Source organism: Fundulus heteroclitus, chromosome 11, assembly GCF_011125445.2.
Source record: "Fundulus heteroclitus isolate FHET01 chromosome 11, MU-UCD_Fhet_4.1, whole genome shotgun sequence".
Taxonomy (NCBI): Eukaryota; Metazoa; Chordata; class Actinopteri; order Cyprinodontiformes; family Fundulidae; genus Fundulus; species Fundulus heteroclitus.
In genome coordinates, this window is record NC_046371.1 from 18,201,197 (window position 1) to 18,219,480 (window position 18,284).

Genomic DNA, 18,284 nt, shown 5'->3' on the forward strand with positions numbered 1-18,284 from the left:
CTTGTGAACTCTGCTGCAAAACTAGATGGAAAAGATCAAGGACTGTCCTACTGGCAAAACAGGATTGTACAAAGTATAATTTTGCAATAATTGTGCCACCAGGGACTTTGTGAATCACTGGAAAAAAAAAAATCTTCCTTCGGCTTTTTCCCTTTAATGGGTCGCCACAGACGGCGAGCCACTCATCTCCCCTCACCGGATAAATACTTAATTTAAAGGTTTGATTCCTTACTAAATTCTACACAGTAGGCTATTGTTAATGCAATAAGAATGATTTTTTTTTTTTACGCTTTTTACACATTTTTCTTAAGGCTTAAGACATACAGAGATACGCCAGTTTTATCCCCAAGTCAAAGAACTCCGAACAGTTCTTTTGACTTGCTGAACACGGTAACTGACCTTTGCCGGGGTTGTCATGCTGGTGTACAGATAAGGGCTTGACGGCAGCAGAGAAACCTCCTGCTTCAGGTTCGTTGCAGACGGGCATCAGACGCCACAGGAGCTGACAGGCGAGAGAAGGCATCGCCGGCAGACCCGTCGGTCAATCTTGAAGTTTATGCCGCTTTTGGACTTGTTCTGTATGTTCCGATTCTCTCAAAAACTCCGCAACCATCATTCAGCGTTCTCCTCTGTGTACCCTCCTGTCTGCACGCACCGTGGGGGCGACGTGCCAGTTTTAAATGCAGCCTCGTGGGTCAGGCTGTACAAAGTATTTGCAGCAGATGCACACACCTCTTTACAAAGTAGACATCTTTAATATTTCAGGATGCGGAATTTTTTTTGCAGTGCAATTGACAGACGGTATCAGGAATGATTTACAAAGCTTCCAAAGTAAATGTGACAGAAAAACGTCAAGAAAAACAAAAACAAAGGCTAATTGTCTCTGTTTGCGTTTCCCTACAATGGGAAAGCATTCGTCACGTTCATCTCTCTTAGCTGCGGTCAGGTTTAGCAGGATATGTCGACTTTCAACCCTTATAACCTCCATGGTGGCTATACAGATTGCATATACGCACCAGATTCACTGAACCTCCAGGATTAAAATATGCATGCATTGGAGGATATTATTCCAAGAGTTTATTTTGTTGAGTGTGTGTGTATGTGTGTGTGTGTGCATGCATTCTCGGCCTGTGAAGAGAAAGCAGCGCATTTATACACGAGTCTGCACACTATGAGCTCCCTCAGGTGGAGAGCGCGGAGATGGTGGATCTCTGAGAAGAGATGCTGCAGATCTCCATGTTGGTGAAGGAGCTCCCTCCCTCGCTGCTGCAGTCGGGCACCGAGGAAGACGAGGAGATTATGTTCTTCAGCCGGTGCAGGGAGATGATGAGCAGCGTCAGCAGGAACACCAGCAGCCCGAGGAAGAGCCACACGTACACGTAGACGTTGCCCTGGCGAGCGCCCGGGGACGAGGCGCCCGCCGACGTGGAGGCAGACGTCGGGGAGAAACGGAGAAAGGTCCCGTTGTCTATCGCGGCGACTCCAGTCTTGTTGTTGTCCACCAGCAGGACGTCCATTCCTGACATCCTGGCTGACATTTTGACATGGAGGGAGAGAAAGAGAGATGAGATTTGATTGCTATGCAGCAGAAACCCCACAAGAGTTCAACGTTGTTATTTCAAGACCTCAAGGCAACTTTTCTATTTTACTGATGGAGCTGCCAGAGACTTTTTCGCAATGTCAGATTGGCTGGCAAAAAGGGCTTTAATCAAAACTCGCTCAATCTCCAAATCAACCTTTACTTGTACTGAGAGGAAACTTGGATTTCTCCTGCACTCTTGACTTTGGAGCTATTCCCTCTGATGACACACAACCTTTTATTAAAATGATGTCTTCCTTCAAGCCTCGGAGAACAGAAGATGACATTTAGGAAAACCAGGGATCACCAACTTCACCTACAGTGCGAGAGTCTTCTTACTGCTTGAACTTTACCGGTGCACTGCACAAATCTGACCTTTCATGGAACAACGCCCTTATTGAAAGAAACCATCGTAAATCCTAATTTCGAGTCTTTTCTGGACTTAAAGAAGACCAGAGAAGATGTGCTGAAAGAGACATAGCAGACAAGGCGCAGTGGTTAGATGAGACCAAAAAAATTTGCTTTTAATTTAAATTCCCATACTTTGGCAGCACTGTGGACCAGTTGTTTGTACTGCAGCATTGGAGTAAGAAGGTCCTAGGTTTGAATCCTGGCTTGGGTTTTTTTTCTGCATGGAGTTTGCATGTTCTCCCTGTACATGCATAGGTTCTCTCCAGGTTATCCAGTTTCTCTCTAAATTGTCCTTAGACATGAATGTGTGTGCATGATTGGTTGCCCTGTGATGGACTGGCGACCTGTTCAGGTAACCCCGCCACTCACCCAATGACCGCTGGAGATGGGCACCAGGCCTGCAGGTATGTAAAAGGAATGGATGCAAAACACTGTGCGGTTGAAGACTTGCAATGCACAGCCAAAGTGTGATAAATGGTGGTTACATCATGCTGTGAGGAAGCTTTTTTTTAAGTTGGCATAAGAACGCTGTAGAAATGTAATAGGACGATGGTTAAACTAAATCCAGGGCAATTCAGGAAGGATTAAGAGATTAGAGGCCGCAAAGGACTTGACATTAGAGAGGAGATTCCCCTTCCAGCAGGACAATGGCCCTCACCATACTGCTGAAGCTGCATTGGAACAATTTAGATCAAAGTTTAGATCAAAGTAGATTCAGTTGCCATACTGGTCCTATTAAAATAAAGAACTAAACTTAACTGCAAACCTCTGGTAAGAATAGAAAATTGAAGCTCACAGACACTCTCCATGCAATCTGACTGAGTTTAACCTCTTTGTAAAAATAAAATCTCTGTATCTTGACGTTTACAGCTATAGACTTTTCAGATTTTCATATGCAAAAAAAAAAACTGTAGAAAGCCATACACCGTTTTACTTCTATTTAGATATTATGCAGGAGTATGTTTTGTTTAATCGCCTAAAATCCCATTAAGATGCATTGAAGCTAGTAGTAGTAGCAGGATAAAGTGTGAATGTGTTTTATACGGCGCCGTATTAAGATCATTACAGATGAAATAACAAATTACGCACAGAAAGATATTTTTTCAGTTCCACAGAGATGGGTATGAAATATGCATTTTAAAAAGATCTTGTGTGGTGATCAGGACAGTAAACTCAAGATACCTTAAATTAATAACTTTTTTTCCCCCTTACAATTATAAGGAAAAGAAACCTACTTCAGCTATGGACCAACTTTTACCCACTATCTCAAAGAACAGCAGGGGGAGCTCTTGTCCCGTTGAAAGCCTCACAGAGCTTTTGCCTCCAGCAGTGTCTGCTCATAAATGAAGGCATTATCTGATGAAATTAAACCCTCATAATCAGCTTTCACAATGACAACCAAGTGCCAGCCTTCCTCCCCCTGTGTATTAATACTGTTCGTAATGTTCCATCACAAATCACTGCTCGGAACTGAGTGTGAGGACCGAGGAGACGTTTGTGAGGAAGGCGAGGGGCTGATTTGTATTTGGTTCACGGCGCTCTTGTGTCTTGACTTGATCTATGACAGCGAGGAGAGAGACACTTCAAAGGGAGGAATAAATGACCATGACAAGAATGAAAGCAAAAGGTCAGCACACACTTTTCATCCTGCGGTGGTGTGTGTGCTCACTTTGCTCTTATCTGTCAGCTCTGTCCTCCCTTACCCCCCCCCTCCCTTTCTCTCCATTTTATTATTTATTTTCAGCATGGCCCACATTGCCTTCATTCCTGGTCACTAGTTAGGGGAGAGTGGAGAAATATATATATATATATATATATATATATATATTTTTGTCTCTGCAAGCCGTTTGAACTGCATTAACTGCGTGTGTGGGCCCCCATTAACGGAGCATTTTCAATATTTATGTGTGGAAGGTAAAGGTCGCAAATAGAAAAAAAAAACCACTATAAAACACTAAATGCAATTTGGAAAGGTTTACAGTTTCTGATGGCTAGAGTTGTTACCGATTGTCATAATAAATACTCCTGGCCTGAGTACGTAGAAAATGTACAAACAGAACTTTAGATTTGTGTCTAAATCAGAGACTAAATCAGGTTCCGGATTAACATGCAAGACAGAGAGCTGGCAATCTAGACTTAGATTTAGACAGACTTAGACTTAGACTTAGTGTTTCACTGATTGGCAGCTGAAGACATAAGGTGTACCCAGGAACATGATTCCTAATGTTTCACTAGAAACATTAGGAATCATCATCATTGATTCCCATTTGCAGGTGGATGTTAAATTGCCTTTGGACTGCCGAAAACTGTTGAATACACACACACACACACACACACACACACACACCAAGTTACTCGCTCTGTTTAGTTTGAGGAATACATATTCAAAGCATGAAGAATACATAAATGTTGGAAAGCAACTCTCTGTGTATTAGCTTTCAGAGGTACACTGTAAACTCTTACCAACAAATGTATTCAAAGGTTTTGCAACATGTAAAAAAAAAAAAAAGTTATTTTGGGAACATATTCCAACACAGGCATAAAATAAACAAACAAAACTCTTGAATTTAATCTATTTCATTGCAGTAACATAATCTTAAACTGTAAGCTTTGAAGGGTCCCTAATTTATATTCCTCATTGTAAGATAAGATGTGTAAGATGAGCGTGGATCCTCATCTAGCCTTTTTTAAGCTGTTTTAGCTCTTTTTTAAGACTCTGACTGTATAGACATGAGTGAGTTAAGAGAAACAGCTATTTTGTTTAACATACATCATCCTAACTTGAATATGTTCTCCTGTGTTTCCTATTTTGAGGAGTGGCTAAAAGAAATGACCGTCATATTTACAGCCAGGTAGGCAGAAGTCATGTATTGATTAACATAAGAAATATAAAATACATATTTAATAGGATCCAGTTACATATATTTTATTGGAATTGTTAATGCAAATAACTGAGGCTGACTATGTAAGAATAATCTTTTTTAATTATATAGATTTTTCTAAACTTGAATAATTGTTCCGAAATTAAATATTTACTTTTTTTTCTAAATGGCACATGGAGCCATGTGGAAACAGTGGGATTCAACTGTATCTTTCAGTAGATGTACAAAGAAGGAAGCCTTGCCTACTTTGAAAAATGTATTTACCATGGAAAACCAAATAACTTGTTCACACATCTGCATGTTTGATGTTGAGTAGGATGGTGGACCAGAAACTGTGAGCATCCAGTGGCCTTAGGAGAATGCACTTGGACAATTTCTCTTCCCTGGGTGGACCTTATGTCTTCAGCTGCCACATCATCTTCACCATCCTCCTGCTACTTAAGATACCTCCAGACATCAGCTCAACGCCACACTGTTAAAGTCAACCTGTTCCCTCCTGCTATATATCAGCACTCAGTCCACCTCACCCTAACGCCACTGGATTGTTTACAGATGAACTGGTTCACCTACTGGCTAGCTCTTCTGTCAAGGATATTACCTGCCCAGAACAACCTTCCTGCCCATTCTCTTCCATATTTCTGTCTCTCTTCCCTTAAATTGTCTTGGAACTCTGTAGGAACCACTTTGACATAATTGTCAAAGATACAGACCAAATCACCAGTGCCCTTGTCGGTGAACACTACTCCACCTCCTTTCTCTAAAAAGAGTAAAACTGTTCGGCTGGTACCTCTCAGTCAGCACTTGGAGTCTGCTTTTACCGTTCAATTCGACAACAGTCTGGCCAAAGATCATACTCCACTGACCCATCTAGTTTCCATTTTGCTCTGTCTGGAAAAGCATATTTTACTAGGTCAATATGACCAAACATTAAAAAAAACTTGGAGTTTCAACAGCAAGAAACACATACTCGTTTGAATTATACGTGTAGGGTCTTAAATAACATAGATTCATGCTTGACACAATTTATTACCCCCCACCCCCGACTTTAGACTGATCAATCTGTGCACAGAACAAGAGAAATTATAATTCACTTCAGCAAACATTACCCATATACAGCCAACCCTGGTCTTTCATATCTTTAAATTTCATCACTTGGTTACTCCTATTTGGTGGCAACATGGTCATCTTAACAGTATTGGATAAATTACGTACCATTACCTAAGCTGCAAAAGGACTTAAATCAAAGGAAACCGGCTTTCGTTCAGGTATTTCTGAAAACGTTTCGGCACCTATCCAGGCATCTTTGTCAATCCTGGTGGTTTTCACTTGAGCGACCTGCAGTTGGAGCGCTGGTATTTCCAAGCATATGGCGGCCCATCCTCCTAGGTGCATTCTATGTCAGATGCAAATCAACGACCCATCTGTCACTGTCCTGGGTCGTTGGAAGCTATGGCTTGGTGTGAGTGGAGTACCTCGTCACCATGACCAGACTGCTGATGTAATCTCTTAGGAATGTGTTGGAGGACTGAGCTGTAAACACTGGGGAGTTGGAAGCACAATCCTCCCCCTCTGCTTAGTGATGACCAAGATGTCTTCTTTGACCCCTCTTTCAAACCATCTGTTATCCCTTCCCAAAATCTGGATATCATTGTCGTCAAAAGAGTGCCATTTGTTCCTGAGGTGCAAGAGGACTGCTGAATCTTGCCCTGAGCCGCTGGCCCTCCTGTGCTGTGACATGTATTTAATGTAGCTAATGTTTAGTTTCTCCGATGTCGGACTCTGAGCAGTCCTCGCTGCATTGGACCGCATACACAACACCGCTCACCTGGGGTTTGGGTATTCTGTCTTTGGGATGAACCGGTTTTTCTCTGAGAGTGTTATTGGGTTTGAAATTCACTGGCACGTTGCAGCAGCGCTCCAACTGCAGGTTGCTCGTGTGCGAGTCACAAGAATTGACAAAGACTCCTGGATCGGCGTCGAAACCTTTTCAGAAAGAACTGAGCGAAAGTCTGTTTTTACCATTCGATATGACAGAAACAAAAATGTGAGTAGTTGTGACACGACCTACTCGTTTCCAACAAACGAGACTGTAGCTGAAACTTGTGTTTTAGATAGAAGGTGAGAAGAGACGCAACAGCAAATCTAGAAAACTACTCAACTACCAGCCATGTACATTAAGGGCTCCTTCAACCTAAATTCTCCAAATAGAGACATATCGTCTATCATTGTCACTCCCCTGAGTTTGAGAATTTCATCAAATGGATTATGAAGCCTTTTTATAACGTACTTATAAGGGATTATAGAACTTTTTAGGGAGTGTTACTAAATTTGTGTGGAAGAAGATTTGCAGAAAAGTTTAAGCGAACCCTCTCTGTCCCCAAACTGGTTCATCTCAGCATTTATTGCAGTTCCTTTCATCTCTTTCTCTCTGGTTTGTGTATTTGACAAGAACTCTTTAATTTGAAGCCCAAAGTAGCTTCAGGCAGGCACACGGCATAATGAGGATGGATGAGTTGGGCTGCCTTGTTTCTTTTTTCAGCTGGGCACTCTCTTGCCCCAACTCTTGTTGTTTTTTTCAAATGCTCCCTGTAGGCAAACTGGGCTAATCATTTGTTTTTTTTTCTAAAGTTTCTTTCTGTACAGACTATTAACGGTAGCCGCACAGACATACAGGAAACAGCATTTGTTCTTGAAATGATTTAACCATCTGTTTTTGAAATATATCCTTACGTATCTTTTGACAAGAGGTCTTCCTCTCTGACACCTGTTGATGGTCTCGACCTCTGCCCTCACCTTCTTTCCACACCCCTCTTTGCTACTCTGTATACACTGCAGTCCTGCGTTATGTGTTGTTTTCAAATCAGTGATGAAGCTTGTTTATTGTGGACTGAAGTGGCTGATAATTGCGCCTAATGATGCTTTTTGTATCCAGGCAACGATGTACGCGCAGTTCTTTTTCAAGCTAATCTACTTTAAGAGGGCAAGCCGTGCAGTCCCAGAGAGTCTGAAGAGGTTAGACCTGCGTTCACACGCCCGCCTACACACGGTAAATACCGCTGGTTTTTAATTTCCTAAGGAAAAGCACGTCTCATGTATGGAACGCCAGGATAATTTGAAGGAAAAGTTTTTTTTTCTTTTTAAATAATGTGTTTTTTTCCCCTTTCGTAGGGGATACTGTATGTCCCCTACAAACTTGTTAATCAAATCTGTGACATAACGTGCTCTCTACCCCCGAATTTCAAGGAAAGGAGTGAGTGCTCAAGTCAAGATGTGAGTTAAATTGCTCCTTGAAGAGGAACCTTGCATCAGACGGCAGATCAGCGTGCCACCGCAGTCTGCAAGACCCAGTTGTTATTCTCTCTTCTGCCTATGTGCTGTCTTTTCTCTTAAAGGTATATGACCCCTTATAGGGCCATCTCATGGTCAGTTATCTCTGTTCTGTTTCGGATATTAGAACGGTAACTCTAAACAATAATGCATCCTAAGTAGAAATGCAGCTTTGTGGCAGATTTTCAGTTTCTGTTTTTAGAAAAGCTTTGACCTTCTGACAGCAATTTTTTATAAGCCAAAATTTGCAGCATTCAATATGTATTTTTGGGGCTTCCCTGCTGTGATGGGGTCAGTAATTGTTTGCATGACTTAAAGAGGTGACAACACCCTGTGTATGTGAGAAACCAGCTGCTGTAGAATTAGCGTGTTATTAATTTTACACAAAAGGCGAAATGTTTTAGAATTTGCACTTTAAAGTTGTAACTTGGATTTTTTTTTTTTACCCAATCTGTATAATCTGATTAAATTTGACTTTGTAAAGTGCCTTGAGATGACAAGTTTCATGAATTGGTGCTATATAAATAAAATTGAATTGAATTCAATTTATATTAGTGGCAATGTTCTCAATTAGCACTGCTTGCACTTGCTTCAAAGACCTTAACAAATATCACCTCAGTGATCATTAAGTTTTCTTAGTGCTGCCCCATGATAACACTAGTGCAACAGGACTTTTTTGTGATTTTTCTTTATTAATAAAATGTTGACAAGCACTGGATGATTGACTGAACTACTGTTTTCAAACCTAATTTATTGAAGCTGGCATTTATAAGATCCAAGTTTGCAAAATTACCAGACGTCCTGTGAAGATGGAATTCCAGCTAGGGAAGTCCAATATTGCTCACCAACCCCAAGCTGTAAAATGCAATATAGTTGCTTTGCACATAATAGTTAATGGCACCTGCTGTAAAAGTCCTCAGGACAGCTTATATTTTAGCAAATCTTTAACTCACCAAGGCATATACAACTCCTTTTTTGTGAACATGTTGCTACATTGGTTAAAGATACAAAATCCAGTCATGTACATTATTAGCTTGCATTGCTAACGGTAGTTATTCTGACTACTGAGTACAACAATAAGCAAGTCTCACTGGTTTTCAAACTTGAAACTAGAACACTGTCAATTTGGAGTTAATGTTTTTTCTATAGCCGGGTTCCAGCTTAGGCTGGTGTCAGAATCTCACACTAAGATTACCGCGAGTTAAAATAGAGGGGTTTTACATGAACAGATTAAGAAAAAAAGATTGAATGCATAGAGTGAACCTGTTGCTTTCACTGAAAAGAGCTTCCCAATCATAGTCTTAAAGCAGTGGTACAATATATTATACGGTTGGTGCTCATTTTTATTACATGTCTGTCAGTGGTTATCACAAAACAGGCAAATTGTTCCTTCCTGTAGGTATAAGAAAATGTAGCATCCTTCTCTCTGCCAGCAGATCAGAAGTGTGCAGTGACAGTGGGGAAAGAGAAAGGCTGTGCTGTTTTGTGATGTGTAAACCGTGAGGAACCTGTGGTCATTCCGGCACTTTCTCTTGGGCATCTATTTAAAAGATTTTAACCTGTAGAAACAGCATGACAGAAAATCTGAGTGGCATCTCAGGGAACTGGAGTACCTTGATACTGGCAACGTGCCCAGGCCTTCATACCAGTTCACATGGTATGCCAGCGGATTCCTTTGTGCGCCACAGCTAGGTCTGATTTGAAACAGCCAAACAGCAAAAGTCCAAAATGGTGAAAGAGTAAAATGACCAGCATCCGACCAAATCTAGCTCTCTGTCGTAGCAGCCTGAATGAACAGCTGATATGCCTCGGTGATGCGTTTTCCTTTTTAAAAAAAAAAAAAAAAAAGCTTTTTGTTGTCAGCGAGACCTGCTTCGTTTATTGGAAAAAGATTTCCCAGCGGCCATTCACCGATGAGGGCCAATAAAGCTGAAAATCAGACCATTCTGATCGCAGGCTGGTTTCTCAGGGCATCTCTTATAAAAACTGATGAAAGCCGTCTTTCTCTTCAAATATAACTTTTTTTTTTTTTAGTCAAACCAGAGAGGGTTGTCGTATCTGCATTGTCCTGACACTCGACAAACAAGGTCCCGTTTGTGATTGGTTGCTTTAATATCCAGTGCAAGCTCTGTATGGGATGAAAGCGACTCCCTGTTTTCATACTTGACCTTCAGAGTGACCCACCGTCTGAAGCAGTGAATGCTGCTCCTTTCAAAGTGAACACAGAGGAAAATTTGCATACACTGAAAGATTTGCTTTTTTATATTCTCTGCAAATTAATTGTCTCTTCGGTGTTGAGTCTCTGCGAGTTCCCCCACCCCCACCCCCACCCCAATGTTAATAACCAGTGGGTCCAAGCTACCCTTTAGCAACGTGCTAATGTTTCTGGTTTTAAAAGGCATAACAGTCCAAATATGGAACCCAGAGGATGAGCTGCTGAGTGAAACACAACTAAGTGGGTCTCCTGCCAGACAATGTCCTTTTCAATTTAGTTCAGTTGAATTTTATTTATATAGTGCCAATTCACAACACGTGGGAGTTTGTCCCATGTTTGATTCCCTGCTCTGACCGCCTCAGTTGTTGTGTCCTTGGGCAAGACACTTGACCCGAATTGCCTGCTGGCGGTGGTCAAGCAGGCTGATGCTAAATATTTTCTATCCTTAATTAGGAAACGTTTTGATGAATCTGTCAGATTTTATTGAATTTGACTTTATAAAGTGCGCATGTGTTGTGAATTGGCGCTATATGAATAAAACTGAATTGAAAATATCCAAAGAAAGAACAAAAGCTGCTCAGTCTCTGGAGTTTACAAAAAGGTATTTTTTTTTGTGGTATAATTCTGATCATGCATGCAAATATCTTTCATTAGCTTGAAGGTGAAAGTTTGAACACCAAACATATAGGCGGGAAGAGTGCCTCACTGTTTATTTTCCCTGAACCAGCCTGCATTGCTGCTCTGGGGTTCCATCACCCCCATCCCTCTTTTGCCTGGAAGAATAATCGCTTGTTTGCAAGAACCGTTCCTGTCTGTCCAGTTGTCACTCTGACTGTACTGGTCACCAACACATCCAGGTCTTCTAGATGTCTTGGTGGTTGCTCACTTTGGATTCTGAACCAAATTACTATAACGATAAAAAAAAAGACAACTTGCTAGTTAAGCTTAAGGTTATCTCCCCAGCTGACTAAAAAGAAAGCAAACAGTCTTGCAGGAATTTACAACCATTTCAGTGCACGATAAATGCAAAAACATTTATCACAAAGAAATCTCAAAAGGGTGGTCAATTCAGGATTCACTATCTAAATCTAACTCATTTATTATTTTACTGAATGACTAAATTCTAAATTGAAATCTTTGATTTAGAAGATACTTTAAATCTATTCAATTCAACTTTATTTATATAGCGCCAATTCACGATACATGTCAACTTAAGGCACTTTACAAAGTCACATTCAATTAAATCTTACAGACTGGTCAAAAAGTTTTCCTATTAAATCTATTAATGGCCGTTCAGTTAAGACTTGTTTTAAGCATAAAACTGAAAGGGCATAAAGACACTGATATTGTAAAGATACATGACTGCCGGGAGGATAGGATAAGTGATTTTTTTTTTCTTTTCCTAATCTAAAAGGTCCCTCATAGAGGTTTTTAAGGTACTTGGGAGAGAGGAGTTAATGTGTGTGAAATGTGTGGTCACTACATCCAACATGAAATATTTCCAACTTTCACACTAGAGAATTTATCTAGTCTTGATTACAAAGTACTATGGTCCTGTGGGTGCCTTTCTCCCTTTTTGTAAAAAAACAAAAAAACAAAAACTGAATTTAGTCTACCATTTTCTGGTCCAGATGTGATGCTAAATGTTTGACTTTGGCCAGGGATAAAGAGGAAGGATGTCCAACTCTAGTCCTCCAGAGCTAATGTCCTGCAAGTTTGCGGTGCAGCGCTGCTTCAACACGCCCGCATCAAGTGTCTGAGTTACCTCCTCTGTGGTCAAGTTGTGCAGGGGCCTGGTAGTGAGCCATTTATTTCATTCAGCTGTGGCAGAAAAGGGATGCATCTAAAAGTTGAAGGAAATTAGCTCTCAGACTGGAGTTGCACACCCTGATCTAGAATGTGCAAGTAGAACTGCAATCTTTAGCCCTTTTTGATATGACCTTGATACCTTATTTGTAATGCTGTAATTATATGTTCACAGCCCTTACTTCCAAGCTTGAGAATTTGCTCTAAATGAGCAAATTAAAAAGAAAAATCCTCCTTATAATTAGAGTATCTTTTTGACTAAACGAAAAAGCCTTTTTTCTGTTTAAATTAATTCATGGTTTTGCTTTTTAGCCATCTGTACTGTTCTACGTCTGGCAACCAACTGAGCGTCCCCACAGAAGGTAAAGGAAGTTTGTGTCTTTTAGAGACTGCAAAGCTTGTTCTTCACCCAACACTCAGTGTTAGGTGCGACTTGTGTCTTTACTCTCAAACAGATGGAGGAATGTCCAATGAAGGAAATATATTTTGTCTCTTCTCAGAGTGCCTTTGTCATTTCTGCTGCTCTTGCACTGTTCTTTAAGCTTCCTGAAAATTAATGTCTTCGGCTTCAAAGGGCCAGCCTACAGAAGCAGAGGTTTCTGGAGCTGTTGCTGCTCCATTGAAAGAAAGAAATCGATTAAACACTGCTCCCTTACATTAAACTTCCCTGGGATATGCACTCTCTGACCTGAATCTCAGTCCTTTTTCTTTTTTTTTTTTATCAAGCCATAGAGTAAACCTGTTTGCTTCACTAGAAATAAGTTAAGCCTATGTGTTATTTGTCAGTTTGGGTTGTCAGCTTCCTGATTTCCATATTTCTTCTTACATTAAACACCCCAGCCTGCAGCCCATCCTTACTAAACTATTCCTGCTCTTCACTCCTGGAAAGGCCTTATTTGGTCAACGTAGGTTCCTCTGCTCTGTCAAGTCCTTTAAAAGCATGTCTACCGCTGAGAAATCTCTTCCAGGAGTTCTGTAGATTCAAGCGTTGGTATGTTTTGTCTCCCATCCGTCTGTATTTGCGGTGAGCCTCGACTCCTGAAGCTCGAGCTTCTCCTTCATCTGCTCAGTCTCCTTAAACATCCCCACCCTATGATAGAGAAGTACATCCAGCCAGACCTCCTCCTGAGACTTTGCGCCGCATAGCTTCCTCTGCTCCACTTTCGCAATCTGTCTCCGGCACTCTTCTCGTGTCTTCCCCTCCATCGCTGTACAATCCTCTTCAATGTCACTGTTGTACATGCAGTCAGCTCAGACTTATCCCTGTAATATATCCTTTCTGCAGAAATGTCCTTAAATATGGCAGGGGTCGTGTTTTAAGGGAAGAATTTGAGTGGTTTTAACCAAACATTGGGTCAAAACCTGACCGGATTGAAGGATAATCATCCTTTTACACATACCTCATGTTTGAATTTTGCAGTGACCTGAACGCGATGAAATAAGAAATGCTGGTAAACCACGCCGTACGATAATTTTAATGTTAGCAGTTTGGATTTTGGCTTTAAAGAATGAGTTTGATGCTTTGATATGAAAGCCTAAGTAGCTTGCAAAACCTAGCACCAGTCATGCCTGTTTTCACTATTTTGATCCAAAAACTTGACATTAAATCAGAATCATCAGAATCAGAATCAGACATACTTTAATAATCCCAGAGGGAAATTATTTTGTTACATGCTCCAGATAAAAGTTAAAACGCGAAACGGAGCGATGGAACTGCAGCATGCTGCTTTCACGCATGCGCACTCAATATAAATACGCTAATTAAACGTAATCAATATAAATAGGCTAAAAAGCATAATTTCTTTCTACGTTATACCTCCCATCACACTATTCTGCTCCAGCCTTTCATATCATTGCCATTCCTACTCGATTAATACTGTAGCATACACAATTTAATCCCTACACAAGCCAGATTGACAGAGGTTTATGGGTCATGTCAAACATGTTCCTCCAACAAGGGGTACAACTCATAATAGCCATCTACGGCACATTTATATAGACTTCTACAGCAAAATCAAAGAAGCCTCGGCTCAAATCCATATCAACGACCCAATAATTAGCATTGCTTAATCCCACTGTTCAGACGGTTCCCTGACCTCAAGAGGCTGCCTGTTATTAAACAGAAAGTAAACTTAATCCAACCTTTACTGACTTTACTTTACTGACTATATTTTTGTTGTAGTTTTATTTGTTGACATTTTTTTTACCTAATTATGTTCTGAGCTTTCAGTCTTTGATGCGTTCTTTAGGTTAAGAGAACTAGATTTTGGAGCATTATGATCCATTTACTTTCCTTTTTCTTCGTTTATTGAATTTTTCATCAGTCTTTTGGTCTTGAATATATGGTCACTCTTGTGTTAGATCCTTCTGTGTTTAATTACTTTTCCCTTTATCCTTGTACTTCCAAGTTTTTGTTTGTGTCTGGCCATTGCCCTTGTCCCACTCAGTTGATTCCCGCTTTCCTACAACTGATCTCCCATTTTGTAATCGGTTCCACCTGCTCCTTGTTCAGTAATCACCACCCCAGCTGAAGAACCTCTGAGTTTAGTCGCCTCTTTTCTAGAGACTCTTAATAGAAGGATGTTATGGTTACTGCTGTTTGTAAGTTGGCTTTTTAATTTATTAAGTCAGAGTTCAAACATGTCCCACTGATGTTTCTGTCCACCATAATCACAGCTCACTTATTAACAGGTATTGTTTTTTTATTTTATTAATTTTACACTGGTTCTGGTACTGAATATCACCTTTGCGGTTCACATTCACTTGATTGTTTTTAATCCGACATTTTTATGCAGAATTGACACAAAAAAAAAACAAGCTTCCTTTTTTTCAATCCATTGTGTTAGAAACAAGTCACTTAAACCCATTGTTGCGAGACTTAAGTCCTAACTCAGAATGCTGGGCGAATTCTAAAACCCAACCCTGTTTTGCTGTTTCAATTCCTATTTTTTGGATTAGTAGGACCAAAACGTGTCAGCCTACAGTTGTCCTACTTGACTGTTTAAAACCCACCAGGTTTTGGAGTGTACTATTGTATATTTGATTCTGCCACGGTTTAAATCAGGGGTTCCCAAAGTGGGGGTTGCGAGATGATTTGATGCTGATGTGCAAAAAAAAAGAAATTGTATTTCCTTCTTTGTGAAACCAATACGAAAGTTACCAACTTTACCAAGATGCTCAGTGTTCCTCATTTTAAGCCGCTGGGAAGGCTGCATGACTTTATGCTGAGAATTTTACGACTTTATTCTCATAATTCCCACACAAAAAAAAAAGAGGAAAAAAACAATCCCGCCCACCAAAAGTGGGTCGCCAGTCTCTGGCAGCGTTATTTTGAGGGTTGCAGGCTTATAAGTCTGGGAACCCCCCTTTTTTTTATTTTATTTTATACAAAGCTCTTCTTACTCTTACTCTTCGAAGTAAATTCTGTGCTTCAAAATAAGTGCAAACAACTCAGCTTTATCAACTTTTTTTCATTCGTTGTGTTTTTTTTCTCTGCTGAATCTTGAGTTATTTTATTTTTATCAGTTAATTCAGACACACATAGTCCGTCTGGGACTCCCTGCTGTTTCTAATTAAACTTTTGGAGATCTGAAACACAAAGTAGCTCTTGAGAGAACTCAAATTGGAACAATTCACGCTTGTAGGGTTTGCAAATATTTACTGAAATGCAAACTTCCCAGAGGGGCCCATTTGCGCTGTCTGATCAGTCCTGGTGTTAGATCTTTCACTCATGAATAATGCACAAGATCGAGATGTGGCCAAATGTCACGGCATTTGGGTCGTTTCCTCTGAGTGTATGCGTGTGTGTGCTCCTACTTTCTCGTACTGTAGTTGCGCTGCATGGCTAAAAAAATAACAACATAAAAGCCGAGCCTGAAGCAGAGACACGGGGAATGCTCGTAATCAGTGCAAATGTTCACACTCCTGTGATAAATGTCAAAACTTTTCCTCCCTTTCCGGATGTGGAACTTCCGCTCAAATAGCAGATTCATCCTAAAAAAGCATTAGTTAAAAGCAGCCTGCATCCCAACCATGTTAAGCATCCCATCTTCTGAGTCAAATGAAGTGAAAACAGACCCCAGGCTCAACCTCATGAATTCCAAACAACTCCTGCAGCCCCAAATACCACAGATAACCCACGCAGGGGTCGGAGATACTCAGAGATGATCAAAGCGTAAAGAAAAGTGACGCTTCAGTCAGCAGGACAGGCCTTAATGCATTTTCTTTTGTCAAACAACAATTGGTTTCCCTCCAATTTGGGTTGCCATTAGAGAAACCAACAGGGCTCCTAGTTTTAGAAGAGAAGAGATGATTCTGGATGGGATCCACAGACAATGGCCTTGTCAGTTTATTCATTGCTTTTTTTTCCCTCCCTTCTTCTTCTTCTTCTTTTTAACATGTGAATGACACAATCCCCCGGCAGCACACCTGAATGCACTCAGAGACGCAGCAGGGGTTGGGCACCTCTGTAAGCGGGGCTGTTATGTGATTCTCTCAGATATTCAGGCCACTAAAGTGCGTAGATTTTAAAAAAGCCGCAAATTGGGACGATGTTTCAAAGGAGTTGCAAAAAAAAAGCTTATGATAATCGACAGTAAGGTGAAATGAGCTTAGACCCACGCAGCCTGTCAGGAGCTGTGATCTGTTTGAATAGCAAGTAATAGAGGTTTTTTTTTTTTTTTTTTTTTGGTCAGTGGCCAGTGTGGATAATGAGCTGTATTGCTTTGATGTGTGAGTGTGTGTGTTTTGTATTCACCCTCTGGTGAAGCCTACTTTTACACCTTCCTCTCATATCTGTTAATTACCCCTTATGCTTCAGTGTGTAGCTGCAACTTCCAACTTTGATACTGACACCGTGTCTCCGAGCCTGTTTACTGTCTGTTTATTTTAGTGCGTGGTGTGAGCCAGACAACAATCTTAAACGCAAACAAAAACCTTGTTTTGTTCTCACTACTCTGAGAGGACACTTTCATTTCCCCCCTCTCCCTCTAGGGATGCAATTGCCCCACTCATCACCCCCTTTTTTACCCCCCCACCCTCCCACTGCCCCATTAAAAGCTTGTTGTTTTTTTTCACCCCCAAGTTGGTGAATGGATGCATACATGAATATTTTCCCCTGCTCTTTCCTTAACCTTCTTTACTGACTGCAGCAACACACCGGAGCACTGGAGTTGATATCCAGTGGTTTTCTTCCTCATCTCCACACTGCCGTTGCTGCTGTTTGTAAAGCCCAGGTATCCCCCTTTTGCATAGCAAATTAGCGCCGTTCTTTGCTCATATTTACTCTCCCTAAACAGTTTGTAAACTTCACATTAGAAGCATCCAAATTATTTCACAAAGCATGATTTAAAAAAAAGTAAACAGTTACAGACCTTAATGTGTGCGGTTTGGCTTCTCTTTGCTCACTTTGTGCAGAAATCCATCCCTTCTTCAGGCTTGCGGCAGAGTAAACTATAGAGCTGCCTCCCCACAGATTTTCCCGTTCCTTCCCGTGCCCCTCTCTGTCATTCAGTGTGGACAGGCTCTACAGCTGGAGTGGACACTGACGGATGCTAGCTGCCTCTATGAATGGACGCACACTCAAACAAATGCCTCTGTCTAACAGGAGCTGTGGAGACGGCTGCTTTTTTTTTTTTCTTCCTCTTCTGGAGAAGTGCTGAAAAGGAAAAGAGGCGGCGCAGTGCTCATTCTTCTCCCATCCCCTCTTCTCTGTGACTCTCTTGTCTCCACCCTCCCTGCTCTACTCTCTCTGCTTGCTCATCACCTTCAATGAAGATCGCGCCAACGGTGAAATCTCTACCACCGTGTCGTGTCTGTGCTCGTTATCCCCAGAGCAAAGACGGCGTCTTGCGGAAATGTCAAAAACCCCTTGACATTTTTCCTATTTGCTCATGTGACAAGTACAAATTTCAATGTGTTTTATTACGTTCTGTGAGTAATACGTGCTACTTAGCATTCAAACTACTACGGTATATGATTGTCAAACGGAAAGGAAATGATACAGGACTTAAAGATTTTTGACAAAGCTAAATCTGAGAAGTGCATTCTGCCCCGTTGAGTCAGA

The 18,284-nt window shown here is 41.0% G+C and overlaps 1 protein-coding gene across 1 annotated transcript; it reads right to left on the reverse strand.

The window, feature by feature from the left end:
• Nucleotides 1-731: 731 nt before the first annotated feature.
• LOC105937375 (serine-rich and transmembrane domain-containing protein 1) lies at nt 732-17,949 on the reverse strand. The gene is made up of 2 exons (XM_012878649.3): nt 17,593-17,949; nt 732-1,531 (listed from the first exon to the last, which is right to left on the reverse strand). The coding sequence occupies exon 2, from the start codon at nt 1,524-1,526 to the stop codon at nt 1,182-1,184; it is 345 nt and encodes a 114-aa protein (XP_012734103.2). The 5' UTR covers nt 1,527-1,531; nt 17,593-17,949; the 3' UTR covers nt 732-1,181.
• Between the last annotated feature and the right edge of the window lie 335 nt (nt 17,950-18,284).